At 36.4% G+C, this 23827-nt stretch overlaps 1 protein-coding gene across 6 annotated transcripts in view; it reads left to right on the top strand.

Moving 5' to 3' along the window:
• Nucleotides 1–23827, top strand: part of PDE10A (phosphodiesterase 10A) — a 662241-nt gene that overhangs the window by 425754 nt on the left and 212660 nt on the right. For all 6 annotated transcript variants that reach the window (XM_030809949.1, XM_030809952.1, XM_030809953.1 and 3 more), the window contains one exon: nt 17563–17691. In XM_030809949.1, coding sequence (XP_030665809.1) covers nt 17563–17691 — 129 coding nt within the window. The remainder of the gene's footprint in view (nt 1–17562; nt 17692–23827) is intronic.

Genomic DNA, 23827 nt, shown 5'->3' with positions numbered 1-23827 from the left:
TTCTTTTGGCTTACATGATTTTAATCAAGTTTTGCATTGAACTGTATGCTTTTTGTGTTAGTCTGTTCCCACACTGCTGTAAAGAACTATCTGAGACTCGGTAATTTATGAAGAAAAGAGGTTTAATTGACTCACAATTCTGGAGGCTGTGCAGGAAGCATGGCTGGTCAGCCTCAGGAAACTTACAATCACGGTGGAAGGCAAAGGGGAAGCAAACATGTTTTCACATGGCAGCAGGAGAAAGAGCGAAGGAGGTACTGCTACACACTTTTTTTTTTTTTTTTTTGAGACAGAGTCTCGCCTTGTCACCCAGGCTGGAGTGCAGTGGCCTGATCTTGGCTAACTGCAACCTCCACCTCCTGGGTTCAAGCGATTCTTCTGCTTCAGCCTCCCAAGTAGCTGGGACTACAGGTGCATGCCACCATGCCTGGCTAATTTTTTGTATTTTTAGTAGAGACAGGGTTTCACCGTGTTAGCCAGGATGGTCTCGATCTCCTGACCTCATGATCTGCCTGCCTCAGCCTCCCAAAGTGTTGGGATTACAGGTGTGAGCCACCGTGCCCAGCCCGTGCTATACACTTTTAAACAACCAGATCTCATGAGAACTCTATCACGAGACAGCACTAGGGTGATGGTGCTAAACGATTAGACACCACCCCCATAATCTAGTCACCTCTCACCAGCCCCCACCTCTAACACTTGGGGCCACAATTCAATATGAGATTTACAAAAGCATAGATGTTCTCCCCTGGGCTTGTGCTTACACTAAACAAAGTATTGTTTACAACTTGACAACTGTCAGCAGTTAGTTTTTGCTTAACTAGTTAAGGGTGACATAGTTTGGAAAATATGTTTCTTTTTACTTAACTGGATTAATAATAAAACTAATTCAATTTGTAAAGGTTTATTAGTTTTCTGTTGTCTCGTAACAAATTACTACAAATTTAGTGACTTAAACCAACACCCGTTTATTGGCTCGCAGTTCTGTAGACCCTGTGTAACTATTTTCTTTGCTCAGAGTATTGCAAGACTGAAATAAAGGTGTTGGCCTTACTTAGTTCTCTTCTGCAGGCTCTGGGGAAAGCTCCACTCCCAAACTGATTCTTGTCATTGGCAGAATTTAGTTTCTTGTAGTTGTAGGACTGAAGGTCCCATTTTCTTACTGGCTGTCAGCTTGAGGTCTCTTTAGCTCCTAGGTGTTGGCTACATTTCTTAGCATGTGGCTCTCCATCTTCAAGCCAGCAACGAGTCTTCAAATCTTTCTTGTGCTTTGAATCGTGAACTTCTGCCACCAACAGGAGAAAACTATCTGCTCTTAAAGGACTCATTTGGTTAGGCCAGGCCCAGTTGGATAATCTCCCTATTTTAGGACCAACCTGTAGCGTAACATGTGCTATTGTGGGAGTGAAATACATCCGCACAGTCCTGGAGATCATGCAGAGTGTGGACATCAGGGAAAAGTCTTGGGGACTATATTAGTTCATTTTCACATTGCTGATAAAGACATACCTGAGACTGGGAAGAAAAAGAGGCTTAACGGACTTACAGTTTCACATGTCATGGGAGGCCTCACAATCATAGTGGAAGGTGAAAGGCACTTTTTACATGGCGGCGGCAAGAGAGAATGAAAGAGAAGTGAAAGCAGAAATCCCTTATAAAACCATCACATCTTGTAAGACATAGTCACTACCACGAGAACAGTACTAGAGAAACTGGCCCCAAGATTCAGTTATCTCCCACTGGGTCCACCCTGCAACACGTGGGAATTGTGGGAGCTACAATTCAAGATGAGATTTGGGTGGGGACACAGAGCCAAACCATATCAGGGACTGTCTTCAAATTCTGCCTACCACAAAACATTATCCTGTAAGATACTCTATTGGTGGTTTTGAATCTTGATGATTTGAATAAAGAAGGGATTTATTAATGGGCTTACTGTATAATCTCGTTGAAAATAATATTCTCATACATGTTCCAAATTGTTCTAGAATGAATTAAAAATATTTCTACTGAGACAGTATGTAATTTTCTTTTATGATTTAAACCAATAATATAGGACAAAGATGAGAATTCACTTTTTCTTTGCCACATAGGATACGATTCAATATTCCTGGGAAATCTAATGCATTTGTACATCTTCAGCTATTATCAAATTGGATGACTTCCACGTGTATCCCACTTAGCCCCAATTTTCTTCTTTTCGGCTGCACATTTTTATTTCCTACTTCTTATTAGAAATAACCATATAGCCGTCCTATGGGCAATTGCATTTAAGCAGATCCCAAACCAAAACAATTGTCTTTTCCATGAATCCTTCATGACCTTCTATATTTTTAATCATGTTCTAGCATCACTGCCTGGTCAATTACCTAAGCTAGAAACTTGGAGTCACCTTTGACATATCCCACTGCTTCATTATTTTTAATTTGTCACCAGTTTCTGTTGGCTAGGCTTAGCCGGTACTAAAGAGAATTTTATTTTATTTTTTTTATTTGAATAGCTGTTATGGTGCTTCCATTATTTTTTTATTTTTTTTTATTATACTTTAAGTTCTAGGGTACATGTGCACAACGTGCAGGTTTGTTACATATGTATACATGTGCCATGTTGGTGTGCTGCACCCATTAACTCGTCATTTATATTAGGTATATCTCCTAATGCTATCCCTCCCCCCTCCCCCCACCCCACAAGAGGCCCCGGTGTGGCGTTCCCCTTCCTGTGTCCAAGTGTTCTCATTGTTCAATTCCCACCTATGAGTGAGGACATACGGTGTTTGGTTTTTTGTCCTTGTGATAGTTTGCTGAGAATGATGGTTTCCAGCTTCATCCATGTCCCTACAAAGGACATGAACTCATCCTCTTTTATGGCTGCAGAGTATTCCATGGTGTATATGTGCCACATTTTCTTTATCCAGTCTATCACTGATGGACATTTGAGTTGGTTCCAAGTCTTTGCTATTTTGAATAGTGCCACAGTAAACGTGTGCATGTGTCTTTATAGCAGCATAATTTATAATCATTTGGGTATATACCCAGTAATGGGATGGCTGGGTCAAATGGTATTTCTAGTTCTAGATCCTTGAGGAATTGCCACACTCCATGGGTTAGGCATATTGTTTGTTATATATTGCATATCAAGATATGTGTGATTCATAGTAGGCACTCAGTAAACACATACTGAGTAAAAAGAATCTCAACATTTAAAATTAATCACATCAGCTATACTTCATGTTTCTGTTAATTGTACCCTTATTGACCTTGCAGCATGGTTATCCATCTAACTATTAATCTTTATTTGTCTTTGTTTTTTGGGTTCCCTTATTCATCCTAAAACACAGTATAATGCCTGACTCATAGTCAGACTTCACAGTATTTTTAAATGAATTACATTGCATTGGGGAAATATAAATAGTAATATCCTTTTATAGAGGAAGTCTAAAAAAAATTCTCGGGTGAATTGATAATCAAACATTTTAAGAAGGTATATTTGCTAGCAAAGAGAGAAAAAATATGACTTAGCTTATTTATATAGAAAACCTGTATATTCTTTGATTTTTCTTTGTTTCAAGTCTGTATATGAATATCATGATTTTTAAAAAATGCATTTTGATAAGTGGAAAGGAATAGTTTATAGAATGCCTAACATATGGCATTCACTTTTAGGGTATAATTTTTAAGGTCTTTAAATAAATGATAATGTTCATTTTAAACAATATTTTACTAAATGGCCATAAGAAATTATGGTTGTTATTCTTCTTGCTTTCTTTAAATCCCAGTTGAAACTGTGATCATGAAGGTTATTAATTATGAATCTGTATATAGGTTTCTTTCTTTGGTCTCTCTTTTCTCCATTTTTTTCTTTTCCCACCAGATTAAATTATACTACCGGAAACCTATTTTCTTATCTTTCTTCTTTAACGTATTTTAATCTCTCTTAAAATAAGGTTTATTTCTGTGGGAGTATTAATCAGAATTTTTTTTCGACATGGAGTTTTGCTCTGTCACCCAGGCTGGAGTGGCATGATCTCAACTCACTGCAACCTCCGTCTCCTGTGTTCAAGCGATTCTCCTGCCTCAGCCTCCCGAGTAGCTGGAATGACAGGCGCATGCCACCACACCCGACTAATTTTTGTATTTTTAGTAGAGACAGCGTTTTGCCTATTTGGCCAGGCTGGTGTGGAACTCCTGACCTCAGGTGATCTGCCCGCCTCGGCCTCCCAAAGTGCTGAGATTACAGGCATGAGCCACTGCACCCGGCTCAGAATTTTTTTTTTTTCTTTAAGATTTATCAAGGCTTTACTGAAAATCTCAGTAGACAGTCATAGATTTTAAATTATTATTTTAAATGTGGAAAGTGATTCTAGACTCCCAGGCAAGGCTGTACTTGTCCTTTCGTAGCTGATACGCTTGTCCACAGGCTCATTGTGTGTATGTGGCTGAGGTGCAGAATGTATTTACTTAGTATTAGCTTACTTGTATTTCATGGCTATTGTCCAGCACTTGAGAATTCACTTTCACTTTCAGGTGACAGAGAGTTGGGTCTTAGTGATTTGGTTAATGTTATCATACAATGTAATAACATATCTGTTACCTTCAAAGTTAGTGACTATTGTTCTCTTTAATCCAAATTAGCTAGCACATCTCAAGAACCATTTGAACTATGTCACAATACAAAGAAGGGAACTGTGTCCATCACAGCTGTCTTCAAGGCAGAAGCCTTGGACTTCGTTGTATTACTTTCACCAAACCCTTGGCCCCTTATTCTTTTCCTGTTTTTACCCCTGTTTTGATTCGTTGACTGTTTCGTGTAAGCTCAGCTCTCAAGTTTGAATATTTGCCTTAAGCTGGTCTTAACCGCCAGCACTCTGTGGAGTGTTGTTTTATGCAGTTGACCCTTGAATAATGCAGGAATTAGAGGTACTGACCCCCCAGCTCAATCCTGCATATAACTTTTCCCTCCCTAAAAACTTAAGTACAAATAGCTGAATGTTGACAGAAAAGCCTTATCAATAACATAAGTTTATTAACACTTATAGTCTCTACATATATTTTATGCATTTATGACATACCTGTTTTTTTTCTTAAAAATTTTCACTATTTCTAGGCTATGCAGTTCGTCTGCAAGTTTTTTTCAAATTGTTGAAAATCTCCAAAATGTTTTCCAGTATAATTATTGAAAAAATCAGCACATAGGACCAGTGCAATTCAAACCTCTGTTGTTCAAGTGTCAGCTGTACTTGTCTTTGACTTCACATTCCTCTGGCTTGTTCCTTGTAGCAAATTGGCTGGATCCAGCCTTGGGCACCCATCTCTGTGGGTTCTGCCTGGAAGCTCTCACATTAGACTGTCTTGGTATCTTTGAGGTTAGTGTTTGGGTACACATTCCAATTAATATGATGGCTAGCTAGACAATTTCTGGATTTAATACTTCTCAGTATAAGCATCATGGATGTGTCTAAACCATTAATTATTCTGAGACACACCTAGATGAAATATTCTTAAATATAAGTAAATAGAGATTTTATTATCACTGTATCTAAAACAGTAGCATGGTCTTTTCTAACAGGAAGGCATTTCTCTCACAATCTTAATTTCATAATATTTCTTAATATAATGGTGCTACTGTTTTGATGAAGATAGATGTTATTGAATTAACTGTCACCAGTCACTTAGTATGTGCTCAGATGTTTGCATGGATTGTAACCCTATAGAGTAGGTACTGTTTTGGGGCCCATCTTTTGTTTATGAGGACAGTGAGGCTTACAGGGTTAAGTGACTTTCTTTTTTTAAAAATTTTTTTTTAAATGTTGTGGGTACATACTAGGTGTATATATGTATGGGGTACATGAGATATTTTGATACAGGCATGCAATGTGAAAGAAGCACATCATGGAGAATGGGGTATCCATCCCCACAAGCTTTTATCTTTTGAGTTACAAACACTCCAATTACATTCTTTATTTTAAAATGTACAGGTAGGTTATTATTGACTATAGTCACCCTGATGTGGTATCAAACAGTAGGTCTTATTCACTTGTTCATTTTTTTGGTGCCCCTTAACGATTCCTACCTCCTCCTAGCCCCCTGCTACCCTTCCTAGCCTCTCTGGTAATCATCCTTTGACTCATCATGTCCATGAGTTCAACTATTTTAATTTTTAGATCCCACAAATAAATAAGAACATGTGATGTTTGTCTTTCTGTGCCTGGCTTATTTTACTTAACATAATGATCTCCTGTTCCATCCATGTTGTTGCAGAAGACAGGCTCTCCTTCCTTTTTATGGCTGAATAGTACTCCATTGTGTATATATACCACATTTTCTTTATCCGTTCATCTGTTGATGGATACGTAGGTTGCTTCCAAATCTTAACTATTATTGTAAACAATGCTGCAACAAACAGAGGAGTTCAGATATCTCATTGATATACTGATTTCCTTTCTTTTGGGCATATACCCAGCAGTGGGATTGCTGGATCATATGGTAGCTCAATTTTTAGCTTTTTGAGGGACCTCTAAACTGTTCTCCATAGGGGTTGTACTAATTTATATTCACACCACAGTGTACAAAGGTTCCCTTTTCTGCACATCCTCGCCGGCATTTGCTATTGCTTGCCTTTTGAATATATGTCATTTTAACTGGGGTGAGATGGTATCTCATTGTAGCTTTGATTTGCATTCTCTGATGATCAGTAATTTTGAGCATCTTTTCATATTCCTGTTTGCCATTTGTACGTCTTCTTTTGGGAAATGTCTATTTAAATCTTTTGGCCATTGTTTGATTGGATTATTAGATTTTTTTCCTGTAGAGTTGTTTGAGCTCTTTATATATTCTGGTTATTCATCCCTTGTCAGAGTGATAGTTGGCAAATATTTTCTCCCATTCCATGGGTTGTCTCTTCACTTTGTTGATGGTATCCTTGACCGGGCAGAAGCTTTTTAACTTGATGTGATTCCATTTGTCCATGTTTACTTTGGTTGCCTATGCTTATGAGGTATTGCTCAAGACATTTAAGTGACTTTCTTAAGGGAAATAGCCTATATTTGAGCATCTGGTGCCTCAGAACCCCCAGTCCCCCCCTGAGTTACTGTAGATCTGGAACTATATTTATGCTAAAGGGATGGGAGCACTAAATCCTTTCTATAACATAACCTGTGCCCGCATGTCTTGTCTCCATTTGAGACTTCACTGTGGAGATTGGTTTTCTGAGTCACAGAAGGGGTAAAGTTTGGTGGGTTTAAGCTTACTCTTAATAGTTCTATCAAAAAATGTTTTTCATGTTTATGTTATCACTTTGAGCAGCTCAAGTTTGTAGTTGACTTTCTCAGTTAAAAGAAACTTTCATTTGTGTTCTTAGGAGAGAAAGCAAGTGATTAATTTCACTTTGGTTTAGAAATACAGCAATATGGAATTTATCTTCTGATAAATGCAAATTATGAGTGTGGGAAACAATACCTTCTCTGCAGCTAAGGCACCCCTTAGGCTGTTAATTCACGTGAAATAGGTAATCAATTATGTAGGTCAGAATACTGGCAGTATATTAAACCAAGGCTCATTAAATGACTGCTTCCTAGGCCGCAGGCCAATTCTCTTTCAGTGGAATGTACTTGGATGGAAAGAAATTATTTTAGGTGATGTATTTGGGGACAAGGATAGTTATTATAAGGCACTTGTTTTTAGTTTGCGTCCTGTTTTTCCTTCTTGGTTAAAGATGGTGTCAGTACTAGTCTATCGAGTTAACCAAAATCTAAAGAAACATCTCTTTGTTTCTATCAAAACTTTCAAGTTATTTTAATGATAGTGAAAACTGTTTACATCTGTCAGCTGGATAACCTCCATTCATTTCCATATAAATGACTTTGCCTTTAAAACACCCCCCCCCCCCCAAAAAAAAAAAGAAATTTAGAGCCTGTCTATCCCTTAATCAGTAAGTGGTTAGAAAGAACTGCTATATAAATTGTTATGTTCATGAAGTTTTATGTAAAGGGTGACATATTACATATTTAAACTCTTTAGATGAAAAGAGGAAAGTGAAGATAGAAGTAAGAGAAAGAAAAGAATCTCATCTAGGCTTGAGCAGGAATAGGAATTTAAGTAGGTACAGCAGGCTATGAGAGGAGGGGTCTTTTGCTCGGGTGCTTGCTGTAGGATTTGGGATTCCTGGTGGGTCCGTCTGTGATCTTGTGAACTGGGCAGTTTTCGGCAATCAAACCTATACGACCCCCTTCTTAGTCTTCTGTGAAATCATACAAGACAAAGGATTACTAATTAGTTCAACTGATGACAGTCTCTGTGTTTAGGGTCCTCAGAATTACCCCTCAGTGTGGTGATTTGCTGTGGAAGTACTCACAGGACTGGGCATGTAGTTGTACTCGAGGCTATGCTTGATGAGAGCCGAAGGATACAAAGCACAATCCGCAAAGGGAAGAGGTGCACTGGGTGAAATCCAGGAGAGACCTGGCACAGGCTTCCGAGGATACCTTCATTCCTCCAGCAGTGACGTCTGACAATGTTTGTCTAGTGTTACCTACCAGGGAAGCATGTTAGAGACTCAATTCCCAGTTTTCTTATTGGGGGTTGGTCAGGTCCACACCCTCTGCCTGGCGTGTTCTAAACTTTCAGACTCCCAGAAGGAACGCAGATGTTCAGCATGAACCCATATTGTTTGCACAAATGCACAGTCTAGGCACAGTGGCCTGGTCTTTAGTTAACTGTTGACTGGGAACACCCCCAGAGCCAAAGTCCTTGATGTCAGCCAAGGGCTGACCTTGCAGGCAGCCTTTCTACGTAGGAGAGCACTGTCAGGTCTGCTGTGTTAACCCCTTTTCTGCCCAGAGCCAGGCACTGTGCTATGTAGAGAATGAGACAGATCATGGAGTTTATAGTCTAGCTGAAGAGGCTGAAGTCTAATAAATTCCTACTAATAAGTAAGAAATTTCAGCTTGTGATGAATGTCTTGAAGTGTAAGAGGAGGAGGGTACAATGAGAGTATAGTGCAGTGAGTGGAGAGTGTGTGGCTAGTGAAGGTAGCTCTGGTGAAACTGCCTTTAAATTGGCTAAATGTCTCACTGAGCCATAAGAGAGGAGGGGATTGAGGGCAGATAGCAGTGAAGACCATGGATGAAGAGAGGAAAGGAAGGGCTTGGCACGCTGGAGGAATGAAATGGGTGAAGCATGGGGCTAAGTGGCATCATTGCTACTGACCGCTCCCTTTCCATCCCCAATTAGACTTATTTTCAGATTAGTCTTGTGTCTCCAGGGGGCTTCTGCTGCAAAGATTTCTTTCCACCTCTTTATCAAAGCCTGAGATTAGCAGTCAGATATTTCAATTTATAATTTGAGGTAAAAATGTGTAAATTGTAATTCCAAATTGGAGCTATCCCTGACCAATAACACTCCTGTTAAAGTGCAATAACCTCAGATAGGAGGAAGTGTAAAGAAACCCAAGGAAGTTTGGCTTTAAGAGCTGGCATCCTGGGCTTGTGTCTTCATTCCAACCCTAATTATTGCTTCTGTGGCCAATAGAAAACTACTACAATTATTGAACTTCTCTGTGCTTCATTTTCCTATTATATATTTTGGGGATTATAATTCATTTATTAAGTAAATATTTTGAACATTTTCTGTGTGCCACATACTTAGTTCTCTGAGGCTTACCTGGGCTAGTATGTGTAATGTGTATAACATAGTGTCTTATACGCAGAGAGCATTCAAAGTAGGCCAACTGTTATTAACAAATGCTATTAGCTGTTTTATTTTTTTAGTGGGGAAGGAGGTGAAACAGTTGTAGTATAGATGCATGAGAGGTAAATACAGAGAAGGAGGTGTATAAAGTTGAATTTTGGGATTCTGAAAGCAAACTTCCCTGATTTTAAAGTTATGCATCTGCTGACCTTCATTTGCTTTTGGACAAATAAAGGAAGGTTTTACATAGCTGCATATGCATACAGCCTAGCGCAATTGTATGCAGTTTGGGAGAACACACACACAAGTTAACGAGAGCGTTGCTGTTGGGCAGTGTGGTGGTAAAACACTACTTAGTGTGACACAAGATACGTTTTCTTTTAACTTGACAGATTTTGTTATTAAGTTGCTACAATTTTATACAGAAATATAAAGAAAATTTACTACCTCTGGTATATGTTTTGGAATTGTCTTTTGAAACTAATAAGATTTTTTTAACGTAAATGTATATATATACTTATCTCTTGGTGTTTGGAAAATATGAAACCATCTCACGCTGTGAAAGGTCTGTAAAGTTATTGGATTTTCCTTTCATTGAGCATTTCAATTGTGGGAGGATGCACTGTCTGCTCATGTAGCCCATTCCAGTTACAGAAGCCTTGTTTCCTAAACATTCTGCCTGAAGTTGAATTGTTATCTGACTTCCTCAATTATTAATTCTAGTTTTGCCCCCTGGGTTTATGGATGGAAAAAAAGAAAACAAGAAATGAATAAACCAAAAATATCTTAACCTGTTTTACTTAATAACATTCAGATTAAACAGCAATGCCCATCAAGAATCTTGTGTTCTTCAAACTAATCATTTGTACTCACTCACCCACTCCTCATATGACAGGCATTTCAGCCCCCTCACAGTTCAAGCTGTTCTTTGATAACTGGACTATTATAGTTCAGTGATTAATAGCATGAAATGGTGGTATTTTCCCCCAAATTTATCTTACAGTTGGGCTGACACTGTAAGAAGCGGACAATGATTTTACTTATTGTTTGTATCTGGGCTAAGCACAGAAGAAATTATAAAATTGAGATAATTATTACAATAAATAAAAGATTATTGGTTACGTATACCTTAGAGTTTTTTTAAAGGTTTTCCCTAACCTAGCTGAGTTTAGTTACTGTGAGATAATGGAAATTTAATATATTTTCCATTTTCTGTGATTGAGGAAGGACAGAGGGCTTGAGATAAGATACCTAATGTGGCAGAGAATAATTCTTTTAAGGTGAGGAAGACCTGTTTTAGGGCATGTAAAAGCACTGTGATATGGAATTGCAGGAACCTGAACTCAGGTGTCATGGGAGAGAGGCATAATGGGAGAGGAGGAATGGTATATTGGATAACTTGCCATATGCTTTTGACTGGTTTTTAAAATTAATACAGACACAAAATTGGGATCTTTCTCCACAATAAAAATGGTAGAATTAATACTGAAAAATGCTTTTTCCTAATTCTTACAGTACATCCTTTAGTACCTGTGATTACTAATTTAACATTATTTCTTAGAATGATTAAAACAATAATTCTTTAGCCTCTGATTTGAAACTGACTTTTAAAGTAAATAATTTTTATAGATATTAAGGTGGATAAGACTTCAGAAATAATAAAGGCTTTAGTTTATTAGGATAATATATTGTCATAAAGACACATTTAAAGATGTATCAGAAATGAATCTAATTTGCATTCATTTGGTGACATAGCCACGAGAGAGTTCAATATTTCAAGTGACTTTAAAACATAATAATGCGGCCGGGCGCGGTGGCTCACGTCTGTAATCCCAGCACTTTGGGAGGCCAGGGTGGGTGGATCATGAGGTCAGGAGATCGAGACCATCCTGGCTAAGACGGTGAAACCCCATCTCTACTAAAAACACAAAAAATTGGCCGGCGTGTTGGCGGGTGCCTCTACAGGCTCCCGGCGTGTTGGCGGGTGCCTCTACAGTAGCTCCCCAGCTACTCGGGAGGATGAGGCAGGAGACTCCCTTAAACCCCGGAGGTGGAGGTTACAGTGAGCCGAGATCATGCCACTGCCCTCCAGCCTGGGTGACACAGAGAGACTCTGTCTCGAACAAAAAAACAGAAAAAACAGTAATAACTTGTATATTTGTAGTGGTTATATATCTTAAAGGATAAAGAAACCCACCTTATATGTTTGTTGTGTGATAGAACAGTGAATGATTATGTAATCTAGTTCCATTTTCCTGAAATTGAAATACTTCTATTTACTGAAAGGAACTAGAGATCCTGAGAAAAATATGTATGAATCTATATCTGGGGCAGAAAATGAACAAGAGGAACCTAAGATATCTCATACTAGCAGAGGATGCAAGCTGTTGAGATCTACTAGGTTCTTGTCAGAATGACTGAATCTGCTTGAAGAGGCTCCTCCACCTGGCTGCAAGATGGGACAATTTGAGCACCAGTTAAGGACAATAGTTACAATGGAAGAAACAGATCAAAGTTATTCAAATATATGGTTTCCTAGTAATACTGTTATTTTTTAGTTGTTAATCCATGGGAGAATGTTACTGTATCCACTCATTATTTTCAAAACTGGTGAACAAAGGGGAACAAATTAAGCATTTGTCTTGTTTGATCTAGATGAACTGTCCCACTGGGCAACCACATGGTAGATGAAGCTAAGTTTCTCTTCATATTATTTCAGCTAATAAATGAAGAAGGCATGATAGAAAGAGGAAAATCACCATTGTCAAGCCCTACTGAGTTAATCATTCAAGAGCCACTAATGCTGCTGACATTACAAAAAACTTCTGACGGAAGTGTGCAGTAACACTGGCCAAATTGCCTGTACCCCCAGATGGAACCTACATCTCTTCAGGCCTTGAGATCTAATGTCAATTTTCAAGAAATGTAGAGAGCTTAGGAACATGCTAAACCCCACAGGGATAAAGTCAGAAAATATCCAGATTGAAGTAAACCATAGGACTAAAAACCTATTTTATTCAGAAATAAGTTATAATGGGGGAAAGTAAGAGGTGGAGGGGAATATTATTGGACCAAAGAGACCTAAATATAATTTTAAAAATGAAATACCAAACTACTGCAACGTGTTGAATTTACTTGTGTCCTAGTTCAGCCCAACAAGCTGTTAAAAAAAAAAAATAGAGACTTAAAGCCTGGATATGAAATTAAAAATAATAATTTCTCTTTAGGTGTGATAGTAGTATTTATGATTAGAATAGTTTTATCTTTTGGAGATACATATTGAAATGTATTAATATATTAAAATAATTTCTTGGATTTGCTTTGAAATTATATGAGAGGCGAGTAGGTGGTAGAGATGGAAAATATTGGCTATGAATTGTGATTGTTGAAGCTGGCTGTTGAGTACATAGGACCATTATATTTTTTTGTGTGGTTTGATAAAAGTTTTTAAATGTATATTTATACATATGCGTACATATGCAAAATCTTCATCTGAAAAAGAAAGTTAAGTTTGTGGCTTGCAGAAAGCAAAAACCAAAAGGGTAGCATAATAATGTGTTACGTTATGAGAAGCTTGTAAGATTTCTGTGAAGACAGAAGAAAAGTAGCCTCAATGCTACTGTATTTAAAAATAAAGATATAAACATGTATCATTGTTGATGTTATTTATTTTTACTGATATTTTGCATTGCTATCCATGGAAACTCAAAGGTGCCAGTCCTTTTCATCACTGCTGTATGGCTCAATGTCAAAATGTTGAAGTAGAGATATTGATGTGGTGTTTATCTATTTCTTTAAAAGGGTTGCTCAGCAAGGAAATAAAGTTAATTCTTATCTACCCCTCAGGTTGCTGGCTGAATTATTAGCCATAGAAGCAATTATCTTTACTAAAATATTCATTGGTCTTTATTATGCCTTTTGTTACATATCTTCAGGTCAGTGTTAAATCTAACCACTACATGTACCACTTTGCTTTTCAGTTTGGTTTTGTTTAGATCGTAAGCCTTCATGACATTTTCCATGGGCACTTGCAAATTGCATTGCGAAAATTAACGAAGTTCATCAGCTCTTCCTAACTTACCCTGATCATTCAGTCTATCAATACCCGTGTGCTTCTCGTCTATCATTTATTACTTTTAACCAGCCCCTGCTCATCAGTACTCCTGCCAGGTGTTGAAAAATGAAATGAAGATGAAAGTCAGTTTAATTAGTTTTATCTGTTTGCACTCTGGCAAAATGTTATGTAGATGAAAGGACGTAGTTTATTAGCAGGAATGATATATTTTAAAATGTACTCATTCAAATATACACAATTATTTTGGAATAGTTATCTGTATTTGTCTGTCTGTGCGATTTACTGGTAGCAAATTTTAAATCATTAGCTACTCCAAGCTTATGTATTTTCTGTTCTTATCCTAAATTTAGCTGTTTCTTCATGGAGTCTTGGTTCCTTTTGTTGTAGACTGATAGTAGCAGCCAAGCTCTAGGTGCTATATGTATGCAATTATACTGGGATATTGTTGCTTCTAGGCCCTCTCAGCTAACATAGCAAAGTGAGACTTGTGTGTATTTATGAGATATACGTATCTACCAATATTCCTGTGTGTAACCATTTTTATTTGTGTTGTCATACAAGAGTTCACTGATATCTCCAACTTTAATTCATTATGACATGGATCATTCTGAACTCTTCCTTTTGTTTATCTGTAACATCTCACTCTACCGTTGAGAAATCTTGTTCCCACCATCTACCACTCATTTGTTTACTTGACCAGTGTCAAACTGTACGCTCTTGGGACAACAACTTTATCAACTAGAGTGTGGTGCTTATGTACAGTTTATTTTGCGTTGAGTCTCACAGACCCCACTTATTTTCAAAGTTCTATAGGTTAGCACCTTATCCTCTGCCACCCGCTTCAGGGAGGTTGTTTTATATGTTTTATATTACATGTGTAATACATTTAGATTCTTTTGTTGCATTATGCTTTCCATCCTAAGACTCCCTGACCTTGTAACTGAGTTTTTAAAAATTTACATACATGATAGTTTATTCTTTGTGCTATGAAGTTCTACAGAATTTTTGGCAAATGCATAGTGTCATGTATTCATCATTATAGTGTCTTACAGAATAGTTTCATCATCCTAAAAGATCCCCTGTACTTTACCTATTCGTAATTTGCCCTTTCCCCTTGAACTCCTGGTAGTCACTGATCTTTTTACTACCTCTACAGCTTATGCCTTTTCTCCAGTGTTGTATAGTTGGAATTGTATAATATGTATCCTTTTTAGACTGGCTTTTCTTCTCATAGCAATATGCATTTAAGACTCATCCATGTTACTTCACGGCTTGTTAGCCTGTTTCTTTTTAGTGTGAAATATTTAATCATATGGATGTATCACAGTTTATTTATCCATTTGCGTATTGAAGGACATCTTGATTGCTTCCAGATTTGGGTGATTATGAGTAAAGCTGCCAAAAAAACTCACATGCAGGTTTTTGTGTGGACATAAATCTTCATATCCATTGGGTAAATGCTTACTAGTGTGATTTTTGGGTCATACAGAAAGACTCTATTTAGCTTTGTAAGAAACTTCCAAACAGTCTTTCAAAGTCACTGTAGCATTTTGCATCCTTATCAGGATTAAATGATAATTTTTGTTGCTTTGCATCCATGCCAACAATTGGTGCTGTCAGTTTTTTTTTTTAAATTTTAGCCATTCTAATAGGTGTGTAATAGCATCTCATTTTTGTTTTAACTTCAATTCACGATTAACAAATGAGCATCTTTTAAAATGTTTATTGCCATATCTGTATCTTCTTTACTGAAGTGACCTTTGGCCCATTTTTCAGTTGGGTTGATTGTTTTCTTATTGTTGAGTTTAAAGAGTGTTTTTTTGTTTATTTTGGATGCATATCTTTTATCTCATGTAATTTGGCAAATATGACTTCTATGGTAATGCACTAAGATGAAATGAGATGACAAAGAGGAATGAATCAGTTATTACTATATTTTTCAGCCTCAGTTTCTGGGAAAATGTAGAGTAATAGTAACACAAAAAGGAAAACCAAGAGTTAAAATCTCCTTGGGAAGAAGTGAGAAGGAGATAATTCATGTAGTTTTGACTTAAGATGGAGCTTGAGGTGATGGGAAAATAGCTAGACTGGAGATTAAAAATATGTTAAGATTCCTGATTTAGATTTTGGTGTCATCATTATGGATTGTTGAAGAGAAAGCAGAATTCAAGAGCAATTAGAAAGTTAGGATAAGAATTCTATAGCCTTGTGTCATGGGAGTGGCAGAAAGAAATTTTAAGAAGGAATCAATATTGAATATGGAGGACCTAAAGAGAGCATGAAATTTGCATTATCTGTCTTCTCTAAGGTCAAGTATGCTATCAGCTTACTGTAGTATCCTGCACCTTTTGTTTTTAGGGACTATAATTTGCTGTGTCAGGAGAGCACTTACTTACTTTATTGAGTCAATTATCTTAAGCATTTTATAGATTTTCTTACACTGAATTTTACACCACTGGGGCTCTTTTGCAGGGTGAATATAGCCAGAGGTCTTATTTTCATTTGTCTTATACAACTCTATTTGTGTGTGTGTGTGTGTGTATGTGTGTGTGTTTGTTTAAATTGACTATTTAACTACCAATTTCATTGAAAGAAGTCATTTTCCTTTTCAGTTATACCATTCTGTTGTAGAATCCCAACAGTTGTGACTTTAGTTCCCAGCAGAATTAATTAACACATATGAATTCTCTACTTTTTCTGTTTGGGAAAACATACAGCCTACTCTCTGCAATCATAAGGATATGCTTCCTTTCCTTCTTTTCTTTCTCAGAGTGCAGTTTTTCATTGCCTTTTTTTTTAACCTAACCATCCCTAAAAAGGGTAATTTATTCAAATAATTCACAGAAAAGATACAGTAGTAAAAATAATTTCTGTCACTGAAGGATAATTATTCAAAGCTTGTTTGTGTTTGGGATTGTTTAATGAAATGGCATACCAACACAAAGCACCAAATTGAAAACATATACTTTATATGTGAGATATGAAAACATGTGAAAATACTTTGTTTGAAAATCTTATGTATATTCAGTACTTATCATTAGACTATGAAAAGTATTTCAGTGAAACTGACTACATACACAGAATATTAATGAACAAATGTCAAGATTTTTCTGAACTGAACATTAGTTATACCACTGGGTTTAATGCCTTTGAGAAAAAGGAAGGATTTGTGTTGTAAGGCAATAAAAGATAATAATTTATTCATTTATTTTTTAAGCAATTTTTAGCACCTATAATGTTTCAGGGCTAGATTTTCCTGTTTACTACTCTTGCTAGAGTTTCACTTGCTTTGACCACTGAATCTATGGCAACTATAGACCGAAAAAATAAGTACTCTGTAAGCCTTAATGTACAGCATTGGATCTTGGCATTGGTTCATACGTAACTCTGAAATTTATTGTTAGAAACAGCTATGTAACATGATGTAATATCTGTAGTTTAAAACTGCTAAACTAACCACCTTCTTCTTTATTGTGGTCATACACACACACACACACACACAAATGTATATGAAAAATGGTGTTTTAACCATTTTAAATGCTGGTTTAAGCATACAGTTTAGTGGCATAATGTATATTCCCAATGTTGGGCAGTATTCACCTGTCTAGTTTGAAAACTTTGCTGTCACTCCCAGTAGAAACCCTGTACCAATTAAGCAATAACTTCCCCTTTCTGCTCTTTGCAGCCCTCTCTCCATTAGATGAGAGGTTGCTGGGTCTTAGCATAATGTGTTGTGATATTATACCTTTCACTGATATGAAGATGTTGTATAGGTGAATTTTATTCTTTTCAATTTTTTTACAGGTTTGACAGATGAAAAAGTGAAGGCATATCTTTCTCTTCACCCCCAGGTATTAGATGAATTTGTATCTGAAAGTGTTAGTGCAGAGACAGTAGAGAAATGGCTGAAGAGGAAGAACAACAAATCAGAAGGTAAGATCTCATGTGGATCTCATTTTAAACCAACTTTTTCTGTCTTACGGCAAAAGACCAAGCATTTAATATATTCTAGAGAGTGAAATATAAAGTAGACAAACATTAACATTGTAATTCTATCAGAGTTATTCCATTTAAAAAGATAAAGTAAGTTAGAGAAGAAATAAATACAAAAGAAAGATCCTTGACTAATTAAAAATAAAAATTTGGCAAATCTTGAGAATTCAGTTGATTAAGATACAGCCATATTGAAAAATGCAGAAGTCAGTATTATAATTGATTTTATTTAAGGATTATTTTTAGTGATTAGATAAACATTATTCATAGTATATATTTCAAAGATACTATGTTTTACAAAGGGAAGTCTTCTACAAAAATAAATCCTTTACAAAAACAAGCCAATATAAAAACAATTTTTATATTGGGAAAGCACTGTAGACTTGGCATTTGACTTTCATTCACACTCAGACTCTAGAAGATCTGTCGTCAGTAAACTTTCAGTAAAAGAACAAGGATATCAGCCGGGCGCGGTGGCTCATGCCTGTTATCCCAGCACTTTGGGAGGCTGAGGCTGGCGGATCACGAGGTCAGGAGATTGAGACCATCCTGGCTAACACAGTGAAACCCCGTCTCTACTAAAAATACAAAAAATTAGCCGGGCGTGGTGGCGGGTGCCTGTAGTCCCAGCTACTCGGAGAGGCTGAGGCAGGAGAATGGCATGAACCCAGGAGGCGGAGCTTGCAGTGAGCCGAGATTGCGCCACTGCACTCCAGCCTGGGCGACAGAGCAACACTCTGTCTCAAAAAAAAAAAAAAAAAAAAAAAGAACAAGGACATCTTTTTGACCTGAACTCTCATGAAATGAGAAAAGGAGTGGAGAACCACTGTTTTAACTTGAGATCCTGGCATTTTAAGCACATTGTGGTTTAAGTTTTCTGCAAAGTCACTTTCTACAGTAGGAGTCTCTTTGCATGTTAGTCTCTGAAACACGTGTATTTTTAATAGAGACTGTTTAAGAAGCAGTTATATTCACGAATAAAGAACTAGAGGCTCAAGGGGATGGGAAAAATAATTTTTTCCTCATTGAATGTATATTAATATATTGGATTGTTTGATTTGAATAGTGTAGTATAATTTTTATTTTGTTTCAAATGGATTTATATTTGGATAAACTTATTTCTGTGAATATTGCTTTTATTGTGACAATTTTATATGTGTTTTTGACTGTTCTACTTTTTTAAAATTATACTTTAAGTTCTGGGATACATGTACAGAACTAGCAAGTTTGTTGTATAACTTTTATATTAAAAACACAAAAATACTATTTGGGGGAAATTTTATTAGTGTAAAAAGGTGTTCTCTTAAAGTTCTAAAATGTCTAATAACAATGAATAAAAATGTATAATTGTTATTAAAATGTTATGGTGTTAGAAGTATAGGTAATATTCCTCACTAATTTTTAAAGTTTCTGAAATTTTGTTATGCATTTTTATAGTGGTAATTTTTTTTAAAATGAGGGTTTTTGTGCTGAAATATGAAGTAGTTTTTAAAGTAAGTGTATATGAATGTGTTTGTATGTGTATGCCTATAAGTGTGGATTGAGAGGAAGGGGAGAAGAGAAATAATATATCAGAAACTGGCATTGTCTTCTCAATCTTGGCATTTAATATCAAGACTAACCTTAAAAAAAGCTTGACATAACGTAATTTAGTTTTTATAAACCTCAAACATTTGAAAACAATTTAAATGTTTGATGCTTTCAAAAGTGTGGCTGAGCTTTGCTTAAGCACTTGATAAATAAAGATGCACATTTCAGCTTGCTGTATAATGAGGGATAATAGTATAGTGTAAGAATATATGGTCTTTGTGGGATATGAAATTGAATACAGGTCTTAGAACCTATTGTAGTGCTGCTATAAAAACTAACTCTTGAATTTTTATAAACATGTCAGTGTGTCATTTCCTACCTCCCAAATCTTTGTTTTCTATATTAATCAAATAATACTTTATTGAACACATGTACAGAAGAGTTAAATAATTATTAAGACCAGCAGTGTGTAACTGAAACTCTACTCAGTTATTCTCCTCCTCACTTAACTTTTTTTTTTCTTGTAAGGAGATGTTTTTTTTTTTTTTTTTTTTTTTTTTATTTATTTATTATACTTTAGGTTTTAGGGTACATGTGCACAATGTGCAGGTTTGTTACATATGTATCCATGTGCCATGTTGATTTCCTGCACCCATTAACTCGTCATTTAGCATTAGGTGTATCTCCTAATGCTGTCCCTCCCCCGTCCCCCCACCCCACAACAGTCCCCGGAGTGTGATGTTCACCTTCCTGTGTCCATGGAGATGTTTTTTATTTGACCTTGCAGAAGGCTAGGGACAGTGGAAAGCGGCTGAGTGAGATGTGACTTGGAGTTTACCATCTAGTTGTGGGAATAGACATAGAACCACATAGCAGAATGCATCAGTAGTAAACAGGGATACAAGCAGTGGAAGCAGATAAAAAGGGACCTTACATTCTACTGTGCAGCCTAGTAAGACCCCCTTCAGCCTATCTTCTGAGCGTGTTTATCAAAAGAATGTATCTCATCATATACCGCTTCATGTTCAGTGTAATTCTGTAGCATGGCCTTTGAGGCCTATATAAAAACCAGGCTTCCTCCCTTCATTCTTTCCTCCCTTCTTTCCTTTCTTCCTGTTACTTTAAAAAATGTCCTGTTCTCTGGACGTGGTGGCTTATGCCTATAATCCCAACACTTTGGGAGGCCGAGGTGGGAAGATCCCTTGAGGTCAGGAGTTCGAGACCAGCCTGGCCAACATGGTGAAACTCTGACTCTACTAAAAATACAAAAATTAGCTAGGCATGGTGGCGCATGCCTGTAATCCCAGCTACTTGCGAGGCTGAGGCACAATAATCACTTGAACCTGGGAGGTGGAGGTTGTAGTGAGCAGAGATCACACCACTGCACTCCAGCCTGGGCAACAGAGTGAGACTCTGTCTCAAACAAACAAACAAACAAACAAAAAAAAAACAAACAAAACAAGAAAGTCCCGTTCTCAAGTATGCCTTATTCTCCTTCCACGTTGCTTCACTGAAAACTTTTTGAGGAAGAAAATTTTTGTGGAGAGGATTTTCAGGGAGTGTTTTCATTCCATGAGTGGAACCAGGAACAGCAACTGTGACAGATCGAAGATATTGGCGAATAGCTTGTTGAAAATGAGACAAGCCTATCTAAATTATTTCATTTTTTGTCATTTAGAAAAAAGAAAATGAAATAAAACCGTGTAACACACTGTACCCCATAAATATGTACAATTATTATAAGTCAAAAATGATAAAGAAAAAAACAACTGTAAGCAGTGTGAACGCTGACCATATTTGATTTGAGTATTGTAGCAGGATTTTTATTTTGTTTCAAATGGATTTATATTTGGCTAAACTTTCAAAGGGAAGTTGCCAAGGGGCAAGCATCTGAATCTCGATAGAATTGTAAGACGCTCACTGTGAGATCAATTTGAAGGCATGAACCGCGTGCATCATAGTAATTTTTGTATTCCTCACATTTTCGAATAAATGAATAAATTAGGGAGGGTTAAATACTAAACCTCCAAGTGAAACAGCCCGAGGGCCGCTACATTTGCTTCTAATACTATAGGGACACAGAGCTATTTTTATGCTTCTCTCCCTCATACTCATTTAATAGCCTCTTGAGGGAAGATATTATAGAATACATTGATTGATTGATTGATGTTTGAGCAAAGTGTTGCTCTGTCGCCCAGGCTGGAGTGCAGTGGTGCGCTCTCGGCTCACTGCAGCCTCTGCTTCAAGGTTCAAGAGATTCTCCTGCCTCAGCCTCCAGAGTAGCTGGGATTACAGGTGCACACCACCACGCCCGGCTACTATTTGTATTTTTTTTATTAGAGACAGGGTTTCAACATGTTGGCCAGGTTGGTCTCCAAATCCTGACCTCAAGTGATCCCCACACCCCAGCCTCCCAGAGTGCTAGGCTTACCGCCGTGTGGCACTGCTCCCACCCAACACATACTTTAATTCCACAGGTTCCTTGCGTTTTCATTCATTCAGCAAATTGTGTGGCAAGTTCTGTTTAGGGGCTGGCATTATTAAATTGTTAAAGGGTTCTCAGTCTACAAATAGAAGGAAGGAGTTGTCATTTACTCCTTTCTTCTAGTTGGTCTGGCAGTGAGTTTAAGCAAAGTCCAAGCTTGTAGTTTCCCTGTCAGGGAAAGTCTTACAGAGAAAGGGGCGATTATGACGAGTTACTGTCTATTTTGTTTTGACAGATAGAGAGAAGGAGGCTTTGGGAAATGTATAACATGACAAGTCCCCAAAGATTTAAATTCCAGAGTCTTTTTTTCTAACTCTTATTTTCAGTTTAATTTTATTGCTTTCATAGCATTTTCATTTCAGATACATAAAATTCTATCTACAGTTGAGAGGAAAATTGCCTTTTAAAAGTTGATCTCTGAACCTAAATTCCAAACCACCATTTTTTTGGTGACATATGGAAATTAGAGACTGCATTTATTTATTTTATAACCTGTTGTACTTATTTAGGGAATATATAAAAACTTCCTCAGAAAGCATTAAGGCCGATATATCCTCAGAAGAAAATATAGCTTCGAAGCAGAGTTTTAAACAGGTTTCATCAAACGACTGTACATTCATTTTGAAAAAACTTAGGAAAAAAAAGAAAATCATCTAGGTATATATTGCCCACTAAATGTTATATTTTTATGCAAAGTAAACTTGACAGTAAATTTGGTCCAGCTGGTACCCTTCAAGACTCAGATTACTAAATGATTTAACATTTACACATCTATATTTGTACAAAGTATAAATATATTATTAAATAAACATTAGGATATAATGAAGGTCCATAGTTTTGCATTTCTTATAAGAATATTCTAAAATGGAAAGCAATTTCCCAACACTAATGCCATTCCAGTATTTCAGTTACATGTAGGAAGAATCATGACTTACTTGATAATCAGCAGTGTCTCCTTTTGGCCCCTAATGTAAAAAATTATGAGTTGACAGTGTTGGTGGTATTAGAAAGGGTGCATGAAGAAGTGGATGGTAGCATGACTATATTTGGCATCATTTTGTACTAGAATAATATTTAAAGTATGTGGATTAATTTCTTAAAAACCTCAAATGTAATTGTAACATTAATTTCTTAAAGGCAAGTTACTTAGTATTCCAGAGGGTGGTTGATGAACCCACAGTCATTTGAAAATTGTAAGTAGAATGCCACCTTTTGTGGTCAGTAATTTTTATTACTATGATTATGTCTAAAATATTCAATAGCAGACCATATCACTGTCATTGTACCTATAAATTCAAATAATTAATAATGAAAATATTTGTGCTGCCTGATACCTTAAATTTTTTTCAACAAATAAATGAAGTTTTCTTTTTTTCTCAAATAATGTAGTTAGTATATATTTTTCTCCTTTCAATGATTCTAGAAGTGGGATTTAATTTTCATACGAATAAAGCAGTTAGATATTTTATTCTTAGAATAAGTAGGATTTAAATTATGCCCCCTAAACCTACTATTTGATAGCCTAAAATTCAGATTAAATTGCATTTGTATGGTTTAATATGTAACAGATGGTTTCTGTGCTAGTATATATAAGGAACAAGGATATTAAATTAATGGGGCATAAATTACTTTGCCAAAACATGCAGTGTTGGAAGGTTTAGTAAGTGGGATACTAATAAATAATATATTAACTATTAGTATATTTTCATGATAAGAAAAAAACCACATTTTTGAAATGGTTTGCATAGAACCTAATTTTGGACACTCTTCTCTTTTTCCTTCAATTTTTTTGTCTCAAATGTTGAAACATTCTTACATGGAATTTTCATATATTTTATTTATATTTTTTGGTAATGGAAACCAGAAAATGTGTTGAATGTCTTGATCTGAATTATAAATAAACATGAGTCCACCATCTGGTAACTAGAAAGGAGATAAAGTTGATACGAATTCATCTATAAAGAGTTATTTGGCATATTCCATTATTTCTGTTAATTGTGTGTTCACATTATCATAAAGATGGATCTTTGGTATTTACATATTTTAAAATTTAAAATTATG

Source organism: Nomascus leucogenys, chromosome 3 (assembly GCF_006542625.1).
Source record: "Nomascus leucogenys isolate Asia chromosome 3, Asia_NLE_v1, whole genome shotgun sequence".
NCBI lineage: Eukaryota > Metazoa > Chordata > Mammalia > Primates > Hylobatidae > Nomascus > Nomascus leucogenys.
This window is presented reverse-complemented; position numbering and strand designations above follow the sequence as displayed.